Below are 16,476 nucleotides of genomic sequence, written 5' to 3' on the forward strand. Positions count from 1 at the left end.
ACATTCCCTCATGGGAACAATGGAACATTGGCTGCGGGTGGGCTGTAGGGGCCTCTTGTAGACAGAACATAAAGTCTGTCCTGTTCACCACGGTCAACATCACCAACATGACTCCTTCCTACCTGCTTCACTGGCTTAGGATGGCTGCTTGGCCTCTCGGGGCTTTTGAGTTAAGAGTCTTGCAGCAGTCTCTTCTATAGTCTGATCACCTTAAAACATCTTTCTTTCTAATCTGATCGGCACATCATAGGTGCCAATGACTAGCTGTGATTGATTCATAAAGATATTGCTGGAAACAGGGCTGCTCTGAACATCTGAGGGACCTGGAGCAAGAATGCAGATATTTCAAAGTAATGAACCAAGTTTAGCAGACTCTTAAGTAAAATCCATTCTGTCTTCCTGCTGTGGCAAATACATCTTTGTGATAATAAATCATGACTATCTTTTAAGCTATAGGTTTAATAGAATTAAATTTGTCACCTGCCAAAGATGACTGATTTTTTTTAGATTTTTATGCACCTATGGATGTTCTTTGAGTAAGCTAATGATAATTTGAGGAGTGATAAAATATAGATCTACATAATTTATGAATTGCTTTATATTTATCCCATAAATTTTTAAATTTTATTTCAGCAAAACAAATACTTGTGCAAAATTTTTAAGTAATTTATGGTCTATTCTCGACCATGCCATCTTCATGAGCTATTTTGGTTCTATACATTTTTTTAGTTCTATACAGTTTTTGGGCTTTCCTGGTTACTCAGCTGGTGAAGAATCTGCCTGCAATGCAGGAGACCCCGGTTCAATTCCTGAGTTGGGAAGATACTCTGGAGAAGGGATAGGCTACCGACCCCAGTTTTCTTGGGCTTTCCTGGTGGCTCAGCTGGTAAAGAATCTGCCTGCAGTGTGGGGGACCTGGGTTCAATCCCTGGGTTGGGAAGATCTCCTGGAGAAGGGAACAGCTGCTCATTCCAGTATTCTGGCCTGGAGAATTCCAGACTGTATAGTCCACTGAGTCACAAAGATTCAGACATGACTGAGTGACTTTCACTTCATACAGTTTATTATTAACTATTTCAGAGAAACTTTATTTTCCTGAAGCAATAGCAAGTGAAATTGTCAAAAAACTGTTTAAAGCAGTATTTTGAGTTAGAAATAATCATAAACTTTAAATATCATACACAAACCATGAATTTACATATCATGTTTAAACATTGTAATGGGATTGCATGTGGTAAAATATGATCACAGAAAATATTATAAAATAATTTCGTTACATAAATCTGTTATACTTATTCCTTAATTTTTACCCTATTTTAAAGCAATTTTAGATCCATATCATATTCTAAAGAATTGCTATCATGCTTCATGCACCTGTGTCTTTAGATATAACAAGGTGTGTGTGTGTCTGGTGTGTGTGTGCATTTGAACCATTCAGGTTAATCTTCCAAAAAGGGAAAATTTTATGTGGTTCAGCCTGATACATATTTAAGTCATTTGAATTGTTTCATGTTGTAAAGTGTTTCTCAGCTGCCAACAGTTCACTAATTTTTGTCTCTAGAACTATGAGTAGGAAAGAAGAGAGGTGGAATGGGTGCTCAGCACTGCTGGGAAATACTTCATTATGCAGAAGTCTAGTGTATTCTGAGAGGAGGGATTGACAGGTTAGCTAATTTGTCTTTTTTCTTACTCAAGCTTTCCTGTCATTCAGTTCTCTGGAGCAGTGTCTGTGGAAAAACCTGCAAACTACTGGGGCATTAGGACATAGTCGCTTTTCTTTTCAAGAATATAAGGCAAGAAATATGGAGCGATGTTGCCCTGAGGCTGAAGCAGGGTTAGAGACAGGTGTGAACATTTAACTGCTGGTCACACTTCCTTAGTGCCGAGGTCAGGTCCCAAAGGACCCAGGAGTCACAGTATGGGTACCTACAGTCCTGTAAAGCATGGGCCCAGAACAGAGCCCCTTCTTGCCCAAATCTGAGGGTGATTCTGGCTGTTCATACTCCTAAAGCATGGCTGTAATCAAAACAGGATCCTGTTCACCGAAGCACAGCATACAGCCAAACATGATGGCATGGGCTCTGGATGACTGGTCCCAACACAACCTGCAGGCCTTCCCTCTTCCTCTTGGCCTTTACTAATCTCCTCAAGGGCAGAAACTGCAGCTAAAACAATAACTTAGAGATACAGGCCACTACATGTGCATTGTTTCTTCCCATCCTTAAGATCTTGCAAAATTGTTTATAGTAGAATTTGAAACTTAAAAGCATTAACAGGTTAGATGTTGAGTAAGTTCTTTGCCACTCTCACCCAGATTTGTCTCTGAAGTCAAGTGGTGATTTTTTCACCAAGGTAGGCTTTTCTCAAAAACCCAGCAGTGGCTTTTCCCTTCTATGCAGTCCCTCCTTGCCCCACACTTATTTTATTTTTTAGTATTTTAATTTTATTGGAGTATAGTTGATTTACAATGTTGTGTTCGTTTCACGTGTACAGCAAAGTGATTCAATTATACAGGTATCTATTCTTTTTCAGATTCTTTTCTCATATAGGTTATAACAGAATATTGGGTAGAGTTCCCTGTGCTACACAGTAGGTCCTTGTTGGTTATGTATCTTATGATAGTAGTGTGTATATGTTCATCCCAAGTTCCTGATTTATCCCTCCTCGCCACATTTCCCATTAGGTAATCATAAGTTTGTTTTTGATGTCTGTAAGTCTATTTCTGTTTTGTAAATAAGTTCATTCCTATCTTTTTTTTTTTTAATTAGAACACATATAAGTGATATCACATGGCATTTCTCTTTCTCTATGTGACTTCACTTACTGTGATACTAGTCTCTAGGTTCCTCTGTGTTTCTGAAAATGGCATTATTTAATCTTTATTTGCCCCACATTTAAAATATGCTCAATTAATGTTTCTGGCCTGAATATACTCATGTATTTACCAGAAACCCAAAGGAATACATATTCAAAGTTACAATATATTTTCCTTATTTTCTTTACACAGTATTTTCCTTTAGAAGAATGGCTTAATTTAATAAAAAGGAGCTGACCTCACCCACACACTCCCCACAAAGCCCACATTGAAATTTTACTTGCTGGTTCTCATTGCTCCTGTTAGCATGGCTTAGACTGGCTGTTGGCCAAATAAGGCAATGATTTCTATTTAGAGCTCTCTGAGATTCTGAATAGTCCTTGACAGTTTTTATTCCTGAGTGTGATAGTGAATTCCTAGCACGAGAGTTATTTCCTTGGCTTGCCTAATAAAGCTATGAACAGAATAATTGAAAGAAATTTTAAATTGCATGTATATGAGGGTTTTGGTTGTTAGCAATCACAGACTGTATATGTGAGCTGGATACCATTTGGTAACTTAAAAAAGCAATAATTAAAAATACTAAAGCACGTAAAAATAAAAGTGAGTGGCCAGTAGATGACAGTGGGAACTCAAAAGACACACACCCACAGAACTTACTGTAGACATTAACATGACTTTACTATTCTACTGGTGTTTCCCAGGTGGCTCAGTGGTAAAGAATCCACTTGCCAGTGCAGGAGACGCAGGAGTCACAGGTTTGATCCCTTGAAGGAGGAAATGGCAACCCATTCTAGTATCCTAGGCTGGAAAAATTCCATGGACAGAGGAGCCTGGCAGACTGGAGTCCATGGAGTTGCAAAGAGTCAGATGTGACTGAGCATGCACACATGCACTATTTGGCTTCTTAGCCAGTATAACTTTTTTATTCCACTGCCTTCATCAATTTGATTTCATTCTTCCATGGTACTGTTGCCCAGGAAGATAAAAGAAACTAATAAATTTATTGGTTGTTACAGGAACTTCTCATAAAGCCCATTTACATGAACATTAAGCTATTTAACTTTTTAACAGACAGCAACAAGCGAGCGTTTATGCCCCAGGACTTTTTTTGAACTCTGTCTCAAAATCCTTTCCTTACTGTATCCACAGGTTGTAAATGATTACATCATGATCCTTAATCCTAATCATACCCCCCTCCCACTGAATGATCCCCCTTAAACTGGACTCCACAATCTACTAAATATCCAAGTTTGCCATCTTTCCTTTAAAGAGAGTAGTAAGACTCTGGGAAGGTGCTATTCTCCCTTATCAGGTAAGAATAAACTCAGCTTTGTCTTATCAAAAGACCATTTTGATGATATTTTGTGTGCAGCCAGCATTTGGTAAAAGAAGAATGGCTGAATACTGATAATTGGTGAAGCCAAATATGTAACAAAAACATATGGTGTTTGTTCTACTGATCTCTCTACTTTTGCGTATATTGGAAAAGTTAAAAAAAAAAAGAAGAAGAAATTTAAATCCTTGAGTTAAAACCTAGCTGGGCTGGAGGCCAACCAAGGAAAGGAGCTGCTGAGTGATGAGAGCTCAAGACAGTGTGATACGTAGGGTGGAAAATGGAGCCCTGGTGTCAGTCCTCTGTGGCCCCATGATATAGTCTCCCTCAGTTTTAGGAGTGTGAACGTGAAACTCCCTACCCCATTCTTGACAACATAGAGCACAGCAGAGCATGTCTGCCCACTTCTGAATGGTACAAGGCAAACACCAGACCATCCCACTGCTCTTGTGAGCCTGGTGCTCTCTCCAGAGCCTGGAGAATGTGAGGTGAAGCCTCTTCCACTGCATTATTTCTTTTTTTTTTTTTTTTTAATTTTTAAAAAGTATATTGGAGTACAGTTGATTTAAGTGTTGTGATTATTTCTGAAGTGAAGTCGCTCAGTCATGTCTGACTCTTTGCAACCCCATGGACTGTAGCCTACCAGGCTCCTCTTCCCAGGGGGATTCTCCAGGCAAGAATACTGGAGTGAGTTGCCATTTCCTTCTCCAGGGGATCTTCCCAACCCAGGGATCGAACCCTGGTCTCCCGCATTGCAGGTAGACGCTTTACCCTCTGAGCCACCAGGGAAACCCTGTGATAATTTCTACTGTCTAGCAAAATCACTCAGTTTTATACACACACACACACACACACACACACACACACACACACACACACACACACACACACACACACACACACACACACACACACACACACACACACACACACACACACACACACACACACACACACAGAGGGCTTCTCAGGTGACTCAGAGGTAAAGAATCCACTTGCCAAGCAAGAGATGTGGGTCCAATCCCTGGATTGGAAAGATCCCCTGGAGAAGCAGATGGCAACCCACTCCAGTATTCTTTCCTGGAAAATCCCATGGACAGGAGCCTGGCAGACTAGAGTCCATGGGGTCGCAAAGGTTGGACGTAACTTAGTGACTAAATAACACCAACAACAGCAACATACATTATATACAAACACACGTGCGGTCTTTTTCATATTCATTTCCATTATGGCTTATTACAAGAAATAGTTCCTTGTGCTATACACAGGTAAGTTAGTTTTTACGATGGTAGGAAGAAGGTGCATACACCAGTAAGGGGATTGTTAGTGTGTGAAACAGCATAGAAGGCAGACAGGTAGGAAAATTTCAGGGCCTGATTGGAAATCCAAATATTTCCATTGCCTGTTAATATCCATACATACTTTGCCTACCATTTCTTTCCTCACTTCCTTTCATACTTCTCATGACCCCCACTTTTCTCCTTCTGAGCCTTCTCTATGACATCAGTTCAGCTCAGTTCAGTCGCTCAGTCGTGTCCGACTGTTTGCGACCCCATGAATCGCAGCACGCCAGGCCTCCCTGTCCATCACCTACTCCTGGAGTTTACCCAAACCCATGTCCATCGAGTCAGTGATGCCATCCAACCATCTCATCCTCTGTCGTCCCCTTCTCCTCCTGCCCCCAATCCTTCCCAGCATTAGGGTCTTTTCCAATGAGTCAACTCTTCGCATGAGGTGGCCAAAGTATTGGAGTTTCAGCTTCAACATCAGTCCTTCCAATGAACACCCAGGACTGATCTCTTTAGGATGGACTGGCTGGATCTCCTTGCAGTCCAAGGGACTCTCAAGAGTCTTCTCCAACACCACAGTTCAAAAGCATCAATTCTTCGGCGCTCAGCTTTCTTTATAGTCCAACTCTCACATCCATAGATGACCACTGGAAAAACCATAGCCTCGACTAGATGGACCTTTGTTGGCAAAATAATGTCTCTGCTTTTCAATATGCTATCTAGATTGGTCATAACCTTCCTTCCAAGGAGTAAGCGTCTTTTAATTTCATGGTTGCAATCACCATCAGCAGTTAACTGGGAGCCCCAAAAAATAAAGTCTGACACTGTTTCCACTGTTTCCCCATCTATTTCCCATGAAGTGATGGGACCAGATGCCATGACCTTAGTTTTCTGAATGTTGAGCTTTAAGCCAACTTTTTCACTCTCCTCTTTCACTTTTATCAAGAGGCTCTTTAGTTCTTCTTCACTTTCTGCCATAAGGGTGGTGTCATCTGCATATCTGAGGTTATTGATATTTCTCCTGGCAATCTTGATTCCAGCTTGTGTTTCTTCCAGCCCAGCATTTCTCATGATGTACTCTGCATATAAGTTAAAAAAGCAGGGTGACAATATACAGCCTTGACGGACTCCTTTTCCTATTTGGAACCAGTCTGTTGGTCCATGTCCAGTTCTAACTATTGCTTCCTGACCTGCATACAGGTTTCTCAAGAGACAGGTCAGATGGTCTGGTATTCCTATCTCTTTCAGAATTTTCCACAGTGTACTGTGATCCACACAGTCAAAGGCTTTGGCATAGTCAATAAAGTAGAAATAGATGTTTTTCTGGAACTCTCTTGCTTTTTCGATGATCCATCAGATGTTGGTAATTTGATCTCTGGTACCAGCTTAAACATCTGGAAGTTCATGGTTCACGTATTGCTGAAGCCTGGCTTGGAGAATTTTGAGCATTACTTTACTAGCGTGTGAGATGAGTGCAATTGTGCGGTAGTTCGAGCATTCTTTGGCATTGCCTTTCTTTGGGATTGGAATGAAAACTGACCTTTTCCAGTCCTGTGGCCTGCTGAATTTTCCAGATTTGCTGGCATATCGAGTGCAGCACTTTCACAGCATCATCTTTTAGGATTTGAAATAGCTCAAGTGGAATTCCATCACCTCCACTAGCTTTGTTCGTAGTGATGCTTCCTAAGGCCCATTTGACTTCACATTCCAGGACGTCTGGCTCTAGGTGAGTGATCACACCATCGTGGTTATCTGGGTCGTGAAGATCTTTTTTTGTACCGTTCTTCTGTGTACTCTTGCCACCTCTTCTTAATATCTTCTGCTTCTGTTAGGTCCATACCATTTCTGTCCTTTATTGAGCCCATCTTTGCATGAAATGTTCCCTTGGTATCTCTAATTTTCTTGAAGAGATCTCTAGTCTTTCCCATTCTGTTTTCCTCTATTTCTTTGCATTGATTGCTGAGGAAGGCTTTCTTATCTCTCCTTGCTATTCTTTGGGACTCTGCATTCAGATGGGAATATCTTTCCTTTTCTCCTTTGCTTTTCGCTTCTCTTCTTTTCCCAGCTATTTGTAAGGCCTCCTCAGATAGCCATTTTGCTTTTTTGCATTTCTTTTCCATGGGGATGGTCTTGATCCCTGTCTCCTGTACAATGTCATGAACCTCTCTCCATAGTCTATGACATCAGTAGCCTCCAAACACTTTCCTTCCCCCACATTCACTCCCAGGCTTCTGGTCATTATGATGGGACCTTTCCATCCCTTCCCCCTCTCCCTCTCTCTTTCTCCCTCTCCCCCGTTTCTTCTTTCTTTCCTTTCTTCCTCCCTTCCTCCCTTACTCTGTCCCTCACTCCCTTAGTTCCTCTCCCTCCACCCCTCCCTCGCTCCCTCATTGCCTCCTCCCCCTTTCCTTTTTCTTTCTTTTTTTCCCTCCCTTCCAAAAACAAGCCATGCAACTATTTTTAAAAACCTTTTTATTTTGTATTGGAGTATAGCCAATTAGCAATGTTGTGCTAGTTTCAGGTGAACAGGGAAAGGGACTCAGCCTTGCATATGCATATTTCCATTCTCCCCCAAACTTCCCTCCCATCCAGGCTGCCACATAACATTGAGCAGAGTTCATTGTGCTATACAGTAGGTTCTTGTTGGTTATCCATTTTAAATGTAGCAGTGTGTTCATGTCCATCCCAACTCCCTAACTTTTCCTTTCCCTCATCCTTCACCCTGGGCAACCATTAGTTCATTTTTAAGTCTGTGAGTTTCTTTCTGTTTTGTCAGTAAGTTCATTTGTATCGTTTCTTTTTATATTCTACATATAAGAGATGTCATGCAATACTTACATTTACCAAGAACCATGAAATTCTAAATCTGCCCAAGTCATTAAGGACTGTCAAATCTAGCTGCTTCCTAATTGAGGACAATGAGGTTCAGGAAAATTTAGCCACTCACCCCACACACATGATTGAGTGTGTTTGTGGTAGAAAGGAGACATCTTTCAAGCCCCAAAACTCTCCACCTGTACTTTTTCTTAAATTATGCTGCTTTCTAGGCTTTTCTGCTTGCAGCATTTTAATAATTAACAGTATCTCTAATGAGTGATAAACATTTTAAAATTTTTATTTCTTTGTAAGTTGATTCTAGATACTCTATTTTTGCTCACTAGATTGACCATTTCTGATCAGTGTTGTGGTAGGAATTCATGTCCTCTTGGTTCTAGGATTTGGTATTTACTGTTGTAGCTAAGAGGCTCAGTGTCACACATGAATTTTTAATGATTTTGTGAGGACCATTAAGAAGTTAGTTGGTTTCTGTGCAAAGTTCAGCCCAGCAACAACAGCCCCAGTGCAGCCGAATCCTGTACTGTGGGATTGGTACCAAATATAGAAACAGAGCAGCCCTGACTGCTCCAGGCCCAAGGGAATGCATTCTCTCTGGATACATGTAAACCACCTGCAAATGACAGGCGGCTCACAAGGTCCACGGAAGGTGGAGCTAAGTCATTGTCTCAAGGAGGTGATAAGGGCAAATTTTATTTTGTAACAGTATATACTTAGTAATTAGAAATAGTTGTGGAATAAGGCATTGTGCTTTTGAAACTATAAATATCTGCTGTTTTCAGTGTCAGCAAACAGTTTTCTTGCCCAATCTTAGCAATGTATGACTTTTGAGTTATTTTTTCCAGTATGATTGGTAGTTGGTACATTTTACCAAGTTTTGTTAGCCCATATTTGTGAGCTCTGTGGGGAGGGGGCTGGGAGAAGGAGAGAGAAAGGCAGAAGAGACAAGGGAGGGCATGACTTGATTTTTCTTTGTCACTACTAAGCAAAATAAAATTCAAAATTGCTTCATAATTGGATTTTACCCAGATTTTATCTAGCTAGCTAATACTGGCTTCATTAACAACATGCTTTAAGCTGAAAGTTCTTAATCTTTTTTTTTTCCTCTAAGCTATGCAGGATGGGTGATGGCTGGGGTGTGGAATTTTCCCATCGTGTGCCAGGGTTATGAGCAGTTCTCAGTGGAAGAGCTACAGCAACTCCACCCCTTAAACCTCCCCTGAAGAATGCAGTTGGGAATGCATAGGAGACAGAATGATGCCGTTTTAGAAAAAAGCTTGGATCTGCTCTAATTTCTTATTTAGAAATTCAGTTGTTCACGAATGTCAATATTTGAGAAATGACTTGCAAGTTGCAACATGCCTGGTGTTCAGATAACACTGGTGAGGACTATTGCTTGTATTAGCTAAATTTTAAGGTAGCCAGACTTTTTGTTCCTTGAGAATACCAGGAATCTTGCCTCTCTTCTTAACAACAATGTTGTGTGTGTATATATGATGTATCCCAAAAGTATAGATTAATGGTCCATTGAAATGAGAAGTGTAACTATCTGCTGTCATGATTTTAAGGATAAGAAAGTCAACAATCAGTATAAATGTCTCTGGCAGATTAAAGATAGATACAAAGCTTTTGATGCTCCTCCCCTAAGGAGGTGGGTTCATTATCCTGTCCTGGAATCTGAGCTGACTCATACCTGCTTTGAGCGACAGAGTATGGCAGAAGAGATGTTATACCACTTCAGGGCAAGACTTTCAGTGGACAGGAAGCTTCTACCTTGGTCTCTTGGAGGTCAGCCATCAATAAGAAGATAGATTACCCTGAGACCACAATACTGTGAGAAGTTCAAGCCATGTGGCGAGGCCCTGAAGGAAGAGATGCTGTGGGGAGGTGTTGGCCGGGAACATTGAGTTGTTGTATATCTGAAAAGAAGACAGTTTGTATGATGGTCCTCCCATCCCACCTGCCCCAGCTGACACCACATGGATCAGAACTGCCCAGCTGAATTCTTTTGGAATTCCTGACCCTCAAAATCATGAGCAAAAAAAAAATGTTTTTTTAAAGCCATTAAAACAATAGATAACCAGAATCACCTAGGTTGAGAATTTTAAAGAGGCACAGAATGTCGTGTGGTAAGCAAAGGCATTTATATAAGGGAGATTACCAGTGAAAATGTGAGCAGATTTACATAGGCCAAAGCTCAGAGAACATGTACAAAGGAGGATGCTATTGAGAGTTAAAAACGAGTAGTTAAATGAAACTGTGGGAGGAGAAAGAAAAACTTAGAAATTTCTCTTGAAAGGTGTAGGAGGAATTATGGGGAGAAAAATACCCTTTCTCCTTCACAGAACAAAGGAAGTTTTGCTGAGTGGGCCCCAGGTATCTGAGATGTGTTCTGTTACGGGAACCCATTAAAGTGTGCGGCTGTCCTTTAGTGGGATGATTCATTAAATTGCTATCTGTGTTTAACTAGAGTTTTAGCTATACCACTTTGCTGGAAGGAAGATGGTGCAGAAGAGGGGGGATTTGCCATTCCTACCTTGAATCAGTTTATGACTTCCAGCTGTGGCCTAGTAACCATGGGGCCCTCACTTTTCTGTCACTCTGGTAGCACCCCAAATATTGGGCCCAAGCCCTTTTTCTCATTTCTTCTCTGCCTACCTACTACCTATAAAGGAACATAATTTCAAATATTCTGAGTTTTACTATATTAAATAATTATTTAATAGATTCCTCCTGATTTATATAAATGAAAAACTTACAAGTTGAATAAAAGTATATTTATTGTAGTCAAAGCTATGGCTTTTCTAGTAGTCATGTACAGATGTACGAATTGGACCATAAGGAAGGCTGGATGCTGAAGAATTGATGTTTTCTAATTGTGGTGCTGGAGAAGACTCGTCAGAGTCCCTTGAACTGCAAGGAGATCAAGCCAGTCAATCGTAAAGGAAATTAACCCTGAGCATTCATTGGAAGGACTGTTGCTGAAGCTGAAGCTCTAATACTTTGGCCACCTGATGCAGAGTCGACTCATTGGAAAAGACCCTGATTCTATGAAAGATTGAAGGAAAAAGAGAAGGGGGCAGCGGAGGTGGAGATGGTTAGATAGCATCACCGACTCAATGGACATGAATTTGAGTAATCTCTGGGAAACACTGAAGGACAGGGAAGCATGGTGTGCTGCAGACCATGGGGTTACAAAGAGTTGGGCATGACTTAGCAGCTGAACAACAACAACATTTATTGTATGCTCCAGTTTTTCGAAGGACTCTATCTATAACAGACTGACACTGGAAGAGATGGTCAACATAATTTTTGCTAAAAATACATATTCTCAAAAGATCTGAAAGGTTGAATTTGATTGTATACAGTATCACCTCAGACACACAGAATTTCATAGGAATGTATGCAAAGCCGTGACTTGAGTTCCATAAAGCCATTGCTCTCCTTTTGGAAGGCATGGATGTGGATCTGGATTAGCAGTTGACTTCAATAATATGGGGCCATGGTGTGATGTAACTGCTACAGCCATTCACAGTGGTCTTGGGCCATGCACAAAGAATATAATGTTATAAAAAAAAGGAGGTGAAAATCCCATTTCACTCTTCATTGAACAAAGCATGCCTGGAGTCATAACATGTTCAGGGTAGCAGGTGCACTTTTTGAAGACATTTTCCCAATCTATCCAGTGCTACAACAACTCAGAAAGATGCTGAAGGGATTCTAAATCACGTCATAAGAGAATGTCCTGAAGAAGAGGAGAAAATTTAGCCAGGAGACCAGAAGACCAAGGAGGTTAGTTTTTAGGGGCTTTCGGACTTCCCTGGTGGCTCAGAGGTTAAAGCGTCTGCCTCCAATGCGGGAGACCTGGGTTCGATCCCTGTGTCAGGAAGATCCCCTGGAGAAGGAAATGGCAAACCACTCCAGTATTCTTGCCTGGAGAATCCCATGGACGGAGGAGCCTGGTAGGCTACAGTCCACGGGGTCGCAAAGAGTAGGACACGACTGAGCGACTTCCCTTTCCCTTTCCCTTTCAGTCAGGGGTGAAAGTAATAAGAAGCAGGGGAGAGCTTAAGTGGAAACATTTTTCTTTTTAAGAATTAAAGGAGTCCAATAAAGGAGTTGGTGAGCTGAAAATTTCTTGTTCCTGAAGGTTTCCAACAGTAGTTGGAGGGTTGTCCTGGTACATGTTTACATATTAAAAAAAAATTAGACCAGTTACCTCATGAGGTTCTTAAGAATCCTATCAATAGGAAGGATGTATTTGGTCATCAGAAAATTGAAGCTAAGGTGCTAATAACAAAATGTGTTTTTTTCCCAGGAAAATTTTTGTTTTAATAAGGTTTTCTAAATCAATAATTCTACTACCATGACCCCATCTTGTCCCCTAGAAAACACTGATGATTGATCAATTCTCCAGTGCTCTTTCTGGCTGGACTGGGACCACACCTCAGAAACAATGTTCTGGGAAGCTAGTGCCATCAGCCATGTTGGCCTGTTAACAGCATGACATCTGTTTGTTATCCCTGCAAAGGGAAGGAAGGAATGTCTAAAACAGGAAAGCCTCATCACCTGCAGGTAGCTTGTCTTAGAAAAAGCCCACTTAAGGTGAGTCACTTAAAACAGGAGCTAACATTTCAAAGTGAATAGAAAAGTGAGGGATGAATAGAGCTTTATCTTGAAAAAGAAAGAACTGAATAATCACTCTTTCATTCTATTTCTCAAATATTTACTGGGTACCTACCCTGGTAGACCCCAATTTCAGTCCTGGGGATACAGTAGTGAATAAGACTCAGAAATCTTTCTTTTCAAAGAGCCCCTATTCTAGTAGAAGAGGCAATTATAACACAAATAAATATTAAATGTCAAGTAGTGACAGGTGCTATGAAGAAAAGACAGAATAAAGTGATTGGAGCTGCTAATTTCGGAAGTTTGGTCAGGGATGTTTTCCCCAAGGAAGCATATTTGAGCAGATCTGGGGGTGGTTTTCCCAGCAAAGGGAATACCAAGTCCAAAGGGCTGGGGGAGGGATCAAGTTCACCTGTGATAATAAGAGCAGGGAGACCACTATGATTGAAGCTAAGTTTCGAGTCGTCTCAGGGCCAGCGTGCATAGGGCCTGGTCCGTCATGGGTAAACAGTAAATATATTATAAAAGTGTTCTTAGTTTATATTCTGAATACAATTTATAATAGTGAGCTAATTCATAGAAATAGTCAAGAATAAATTATGCCCACTGGATGGGATATATACATATATGTGTTTGTGTGTGTGTGTATAATTTTTTTGCAAAAACTTTAATAGCTCATCTAGTATTCACCTTCACTTTACATTTGACACGTACTGCATAATTATAAAAAGGTAACATTTACAAAATTAATTAAGGCTTCATAAATTTTTCTAAGAAACACTCTTAATCCTTTGATGTTTAACTCATTCCCTTCAATATTTACACATTACCATCCTTGTCAAATTTTTATTTTTTAGTCATTATTGCCAAAAACTCATTTATCATTGGTTTTGAATGTGATTCAAGCCAGTCTCCATCATCTTTTACTGAGTTCATGAAATCCTGAATCTTCTGCCAAGATTAAAATTTTGATAAGCTATCAGTTTACATTATATGTTATATTTTATTGTCAGATGGATCAGAAAGAGATTCTCAGACAAAGTGGGACTAGCATTAATTGGGTGAGGGGATGTTTAAATAAGCTGTCTGCCATCAGTTTGTATTTGGTATCTCAACTTTGCTTCCCTGGGTATCTTTGAATCTTCAGGAGCTCAGATAACTACTCAGATTTTGAGGCCTGTTTAGTAACATCAGTTATTGGAACTGGTGAGAGAAAGGACAAGAGGACAGAGAATCAGGGAGAGATTACTTTATGGAACATTATCTCTTCAGGCAAAAGTCCTCTTTTTCCACAGGGAAGTCTGATCACTCCCCAGGGTCCTGGCAGGAAGCTGCAAGTCACTGTGTACAGGCCAGGAGAGCAGGCCTCTGTTGACTTCCTGGCATTGTGAAGATCCTGGCTCCTTGCCGCAGGGTCTTGCAGAAAGTGATTTCTCAGAATTGAATGTTCCTCTAGGGATGTGTGAGTATTTTACATCAAAGACCTATAAAGTGAGCACAAAGCCATTCTGGATGGAGCTCATTTCATTTTTAAGAGCAACCCATCTACATTTAGTAAAGTTTTCATTTTTATTGTTCTTAAAAAATACTATGTAAACACTGTGCCATTATAAGAAATAGAAAGAAAATGTCATCTTTTAAACCTACTGCCCAAGCACAACAGTTTATTCATCTTGTCCCATACTCCTGAATATAAATCATTAACTTTATGTTAATATAGTCTTATTATTATAATATTAATAATTATAATGAGAACATTTGTTGACCTTTTTGTGTCATTTTCAGCTATGTCATTTTATCTCCATTAAAAGCCATGAGGTAGGTCATTATTACCTCCAATTTTACAGTTGAGAAAACTGAGGCATGGAGTGGTTGTCCGAGTTCAAACTTCTACTAACTGGTGGGTCTTGAACTCTGGCAACTCTAGAAATTTCTTTCTTGACCACTATTTATTGCTTTGTATTGTGTATATAGCCAAGTCAATATATTAGAATTAACTTATTTTCAATTATAATAAAGACTATTGTTATTTAGTCTGAAATTCAGATGTTTATTTTAAGAGTACTGATAGAAAAAGTAAAACATTGAAACTTTTATCATGTAAATGAACATATTCAAATCCAGCATCTTCATTTTCCCTTTATGCTACTTATATTGTACAAAATAGGGTTGTACATACAGTGTACACTATATATCATGTATGTGTACATACTACATAAAACATGATAGGGACTGTGTCTAGCTTGTTCATAGCTATGAAATAGTGACAATCATGTAGCATCATTTGTTAATTCATTCATTTGTTCAGTTAATAATAATATTGGTTAAAATATTTTGCATTTTTTCCCTGACATACTTAGGAAATTCTTCCTCAGAATTCTTAGTTCAACATGATGTTAATAGGTAATATATTTAACAAAAAACAGTTTAGTCTTCATTAAGTTTGAGAAATGTTGGTTGAGAAACAGCAAAATGCTTTACTGCCCAGTATGCATTGTGAAGTTATACATCCTTTTCAAAAACTTATTTTTGATCATATAACTCTCTTTTTTTTCTTTCCTTAGAACATCTGGGAGACTAGAATTCCACTGAAGACATTTTGGGAAACACTGATCTAGAACTCCAGGACTCTAGGCTTTCTGCTTCTCTTTTTAAACTCACCTTGAACTACTATATTTTTAGTCAGTGTCTCCAAAATAACCAGTGTAGTATGAATAGTCATCACTATTTTCTTACTCCAAGTTAAATAATACAAAATATCAAAACAAAACAAAGCCTCAGATATTATAAACATAACCTTTAAACCTGATTTAAAATGCAAACAAATAGTGTTAGAAGAACTGGTTAAAAATAAAAATGGCTGATTTTTTTACATGCTTCCAAAACCAAGTATTTTTTTTCTTTGACTATTTTTAAACCATGATCAACTATATCATCAAATTCTTGCATTGAGTGAGAGTACTACCTAAAATCTAATTTTAGTTCATACTATTCATGGAGCTGCTGAAAATTCTTATTTCTTTTCCATAGACATTATTGAATACTTACATGTGTTTTATACAGTTGTTATTTCATGTTGTTTTCAAAGGGCCCACATTATTTCATATACTTGGTCAAGTTCTTTTCAAAGTTGAAAGTAGTATTTTTTTCCATTCCAAATGGATCACTAAGGATGCTTAAGTGGGAAAAATAGGATCTTTCTCTGCATTAAAACATTTAGAATCAGCCCCATAGACAATGAATAAGAGGTTTCTGAAAACTGGCAACCTTTGAATTTTTAGAGCCAAGAATCCTGAATATAAACTTACCTGTATGAGTCTCAATAAGGCAGAAAGAATAAGCCTTGTTTTGTGATGGCTAAATAATGCATACGTATATATAGTGAAGAGGCCATGACTGACACTCCTGAATGTAACTCATAAGAGGCTTAGGAATGTATACATACTGTATATTAAATCATTCAAGTGATGAATATTTCTAAACTTATTTTAGTTCATAAATTTCAGATCTAAGAACTCATTTTAATGTGCTTCCCTTTATTGTTCTTTGCAGATACTAATGGTGGTGGTTTTTGT

At 39.3% G+C, this 16,476-nt stretch overlaps 1 protein-coding gene across 1 annotated transcript in view; it reads left to right on the top strand.

Moving 5' to 3' along the window:
- Positions 1–13,124, top strand: part of LOC145537992 (uncharacterized) — a 279,729-nt gene extending 266,605 nt beyond the window's left edge. Inside the window, exon 5 of the mRNA XM_081569171.1 lies at positions 12,664–13,124. Coding sequence (XP_081425297.1) covers positions 12,664–12,774 — 111 coding nt within the window. The 3' untranslated portion in view covers positions 12,775–13,124. The remainder of the gene's footprint in view (positions 1–12,663) is intronic.
- The last annotated feature ends 3,352 nt before the right edge of the window (positions 13,125–16,476 follow it).

Source organism: Giraffa tippelskirchi, chromosome 2 (genome assembly GCF_054371585.1).
Source record: "Giraffa tippelskirchi isolate mGirTip1 chromosome 2, T2T-mGirTip1v1.2.pri, whole genome shotgun sequence".
NCBI lineage: Eukaryota > Metazoa > Chordata > Mammalia > Artiodactyla > Giraffidae > Giraffa > Giraffa tippelskirchi.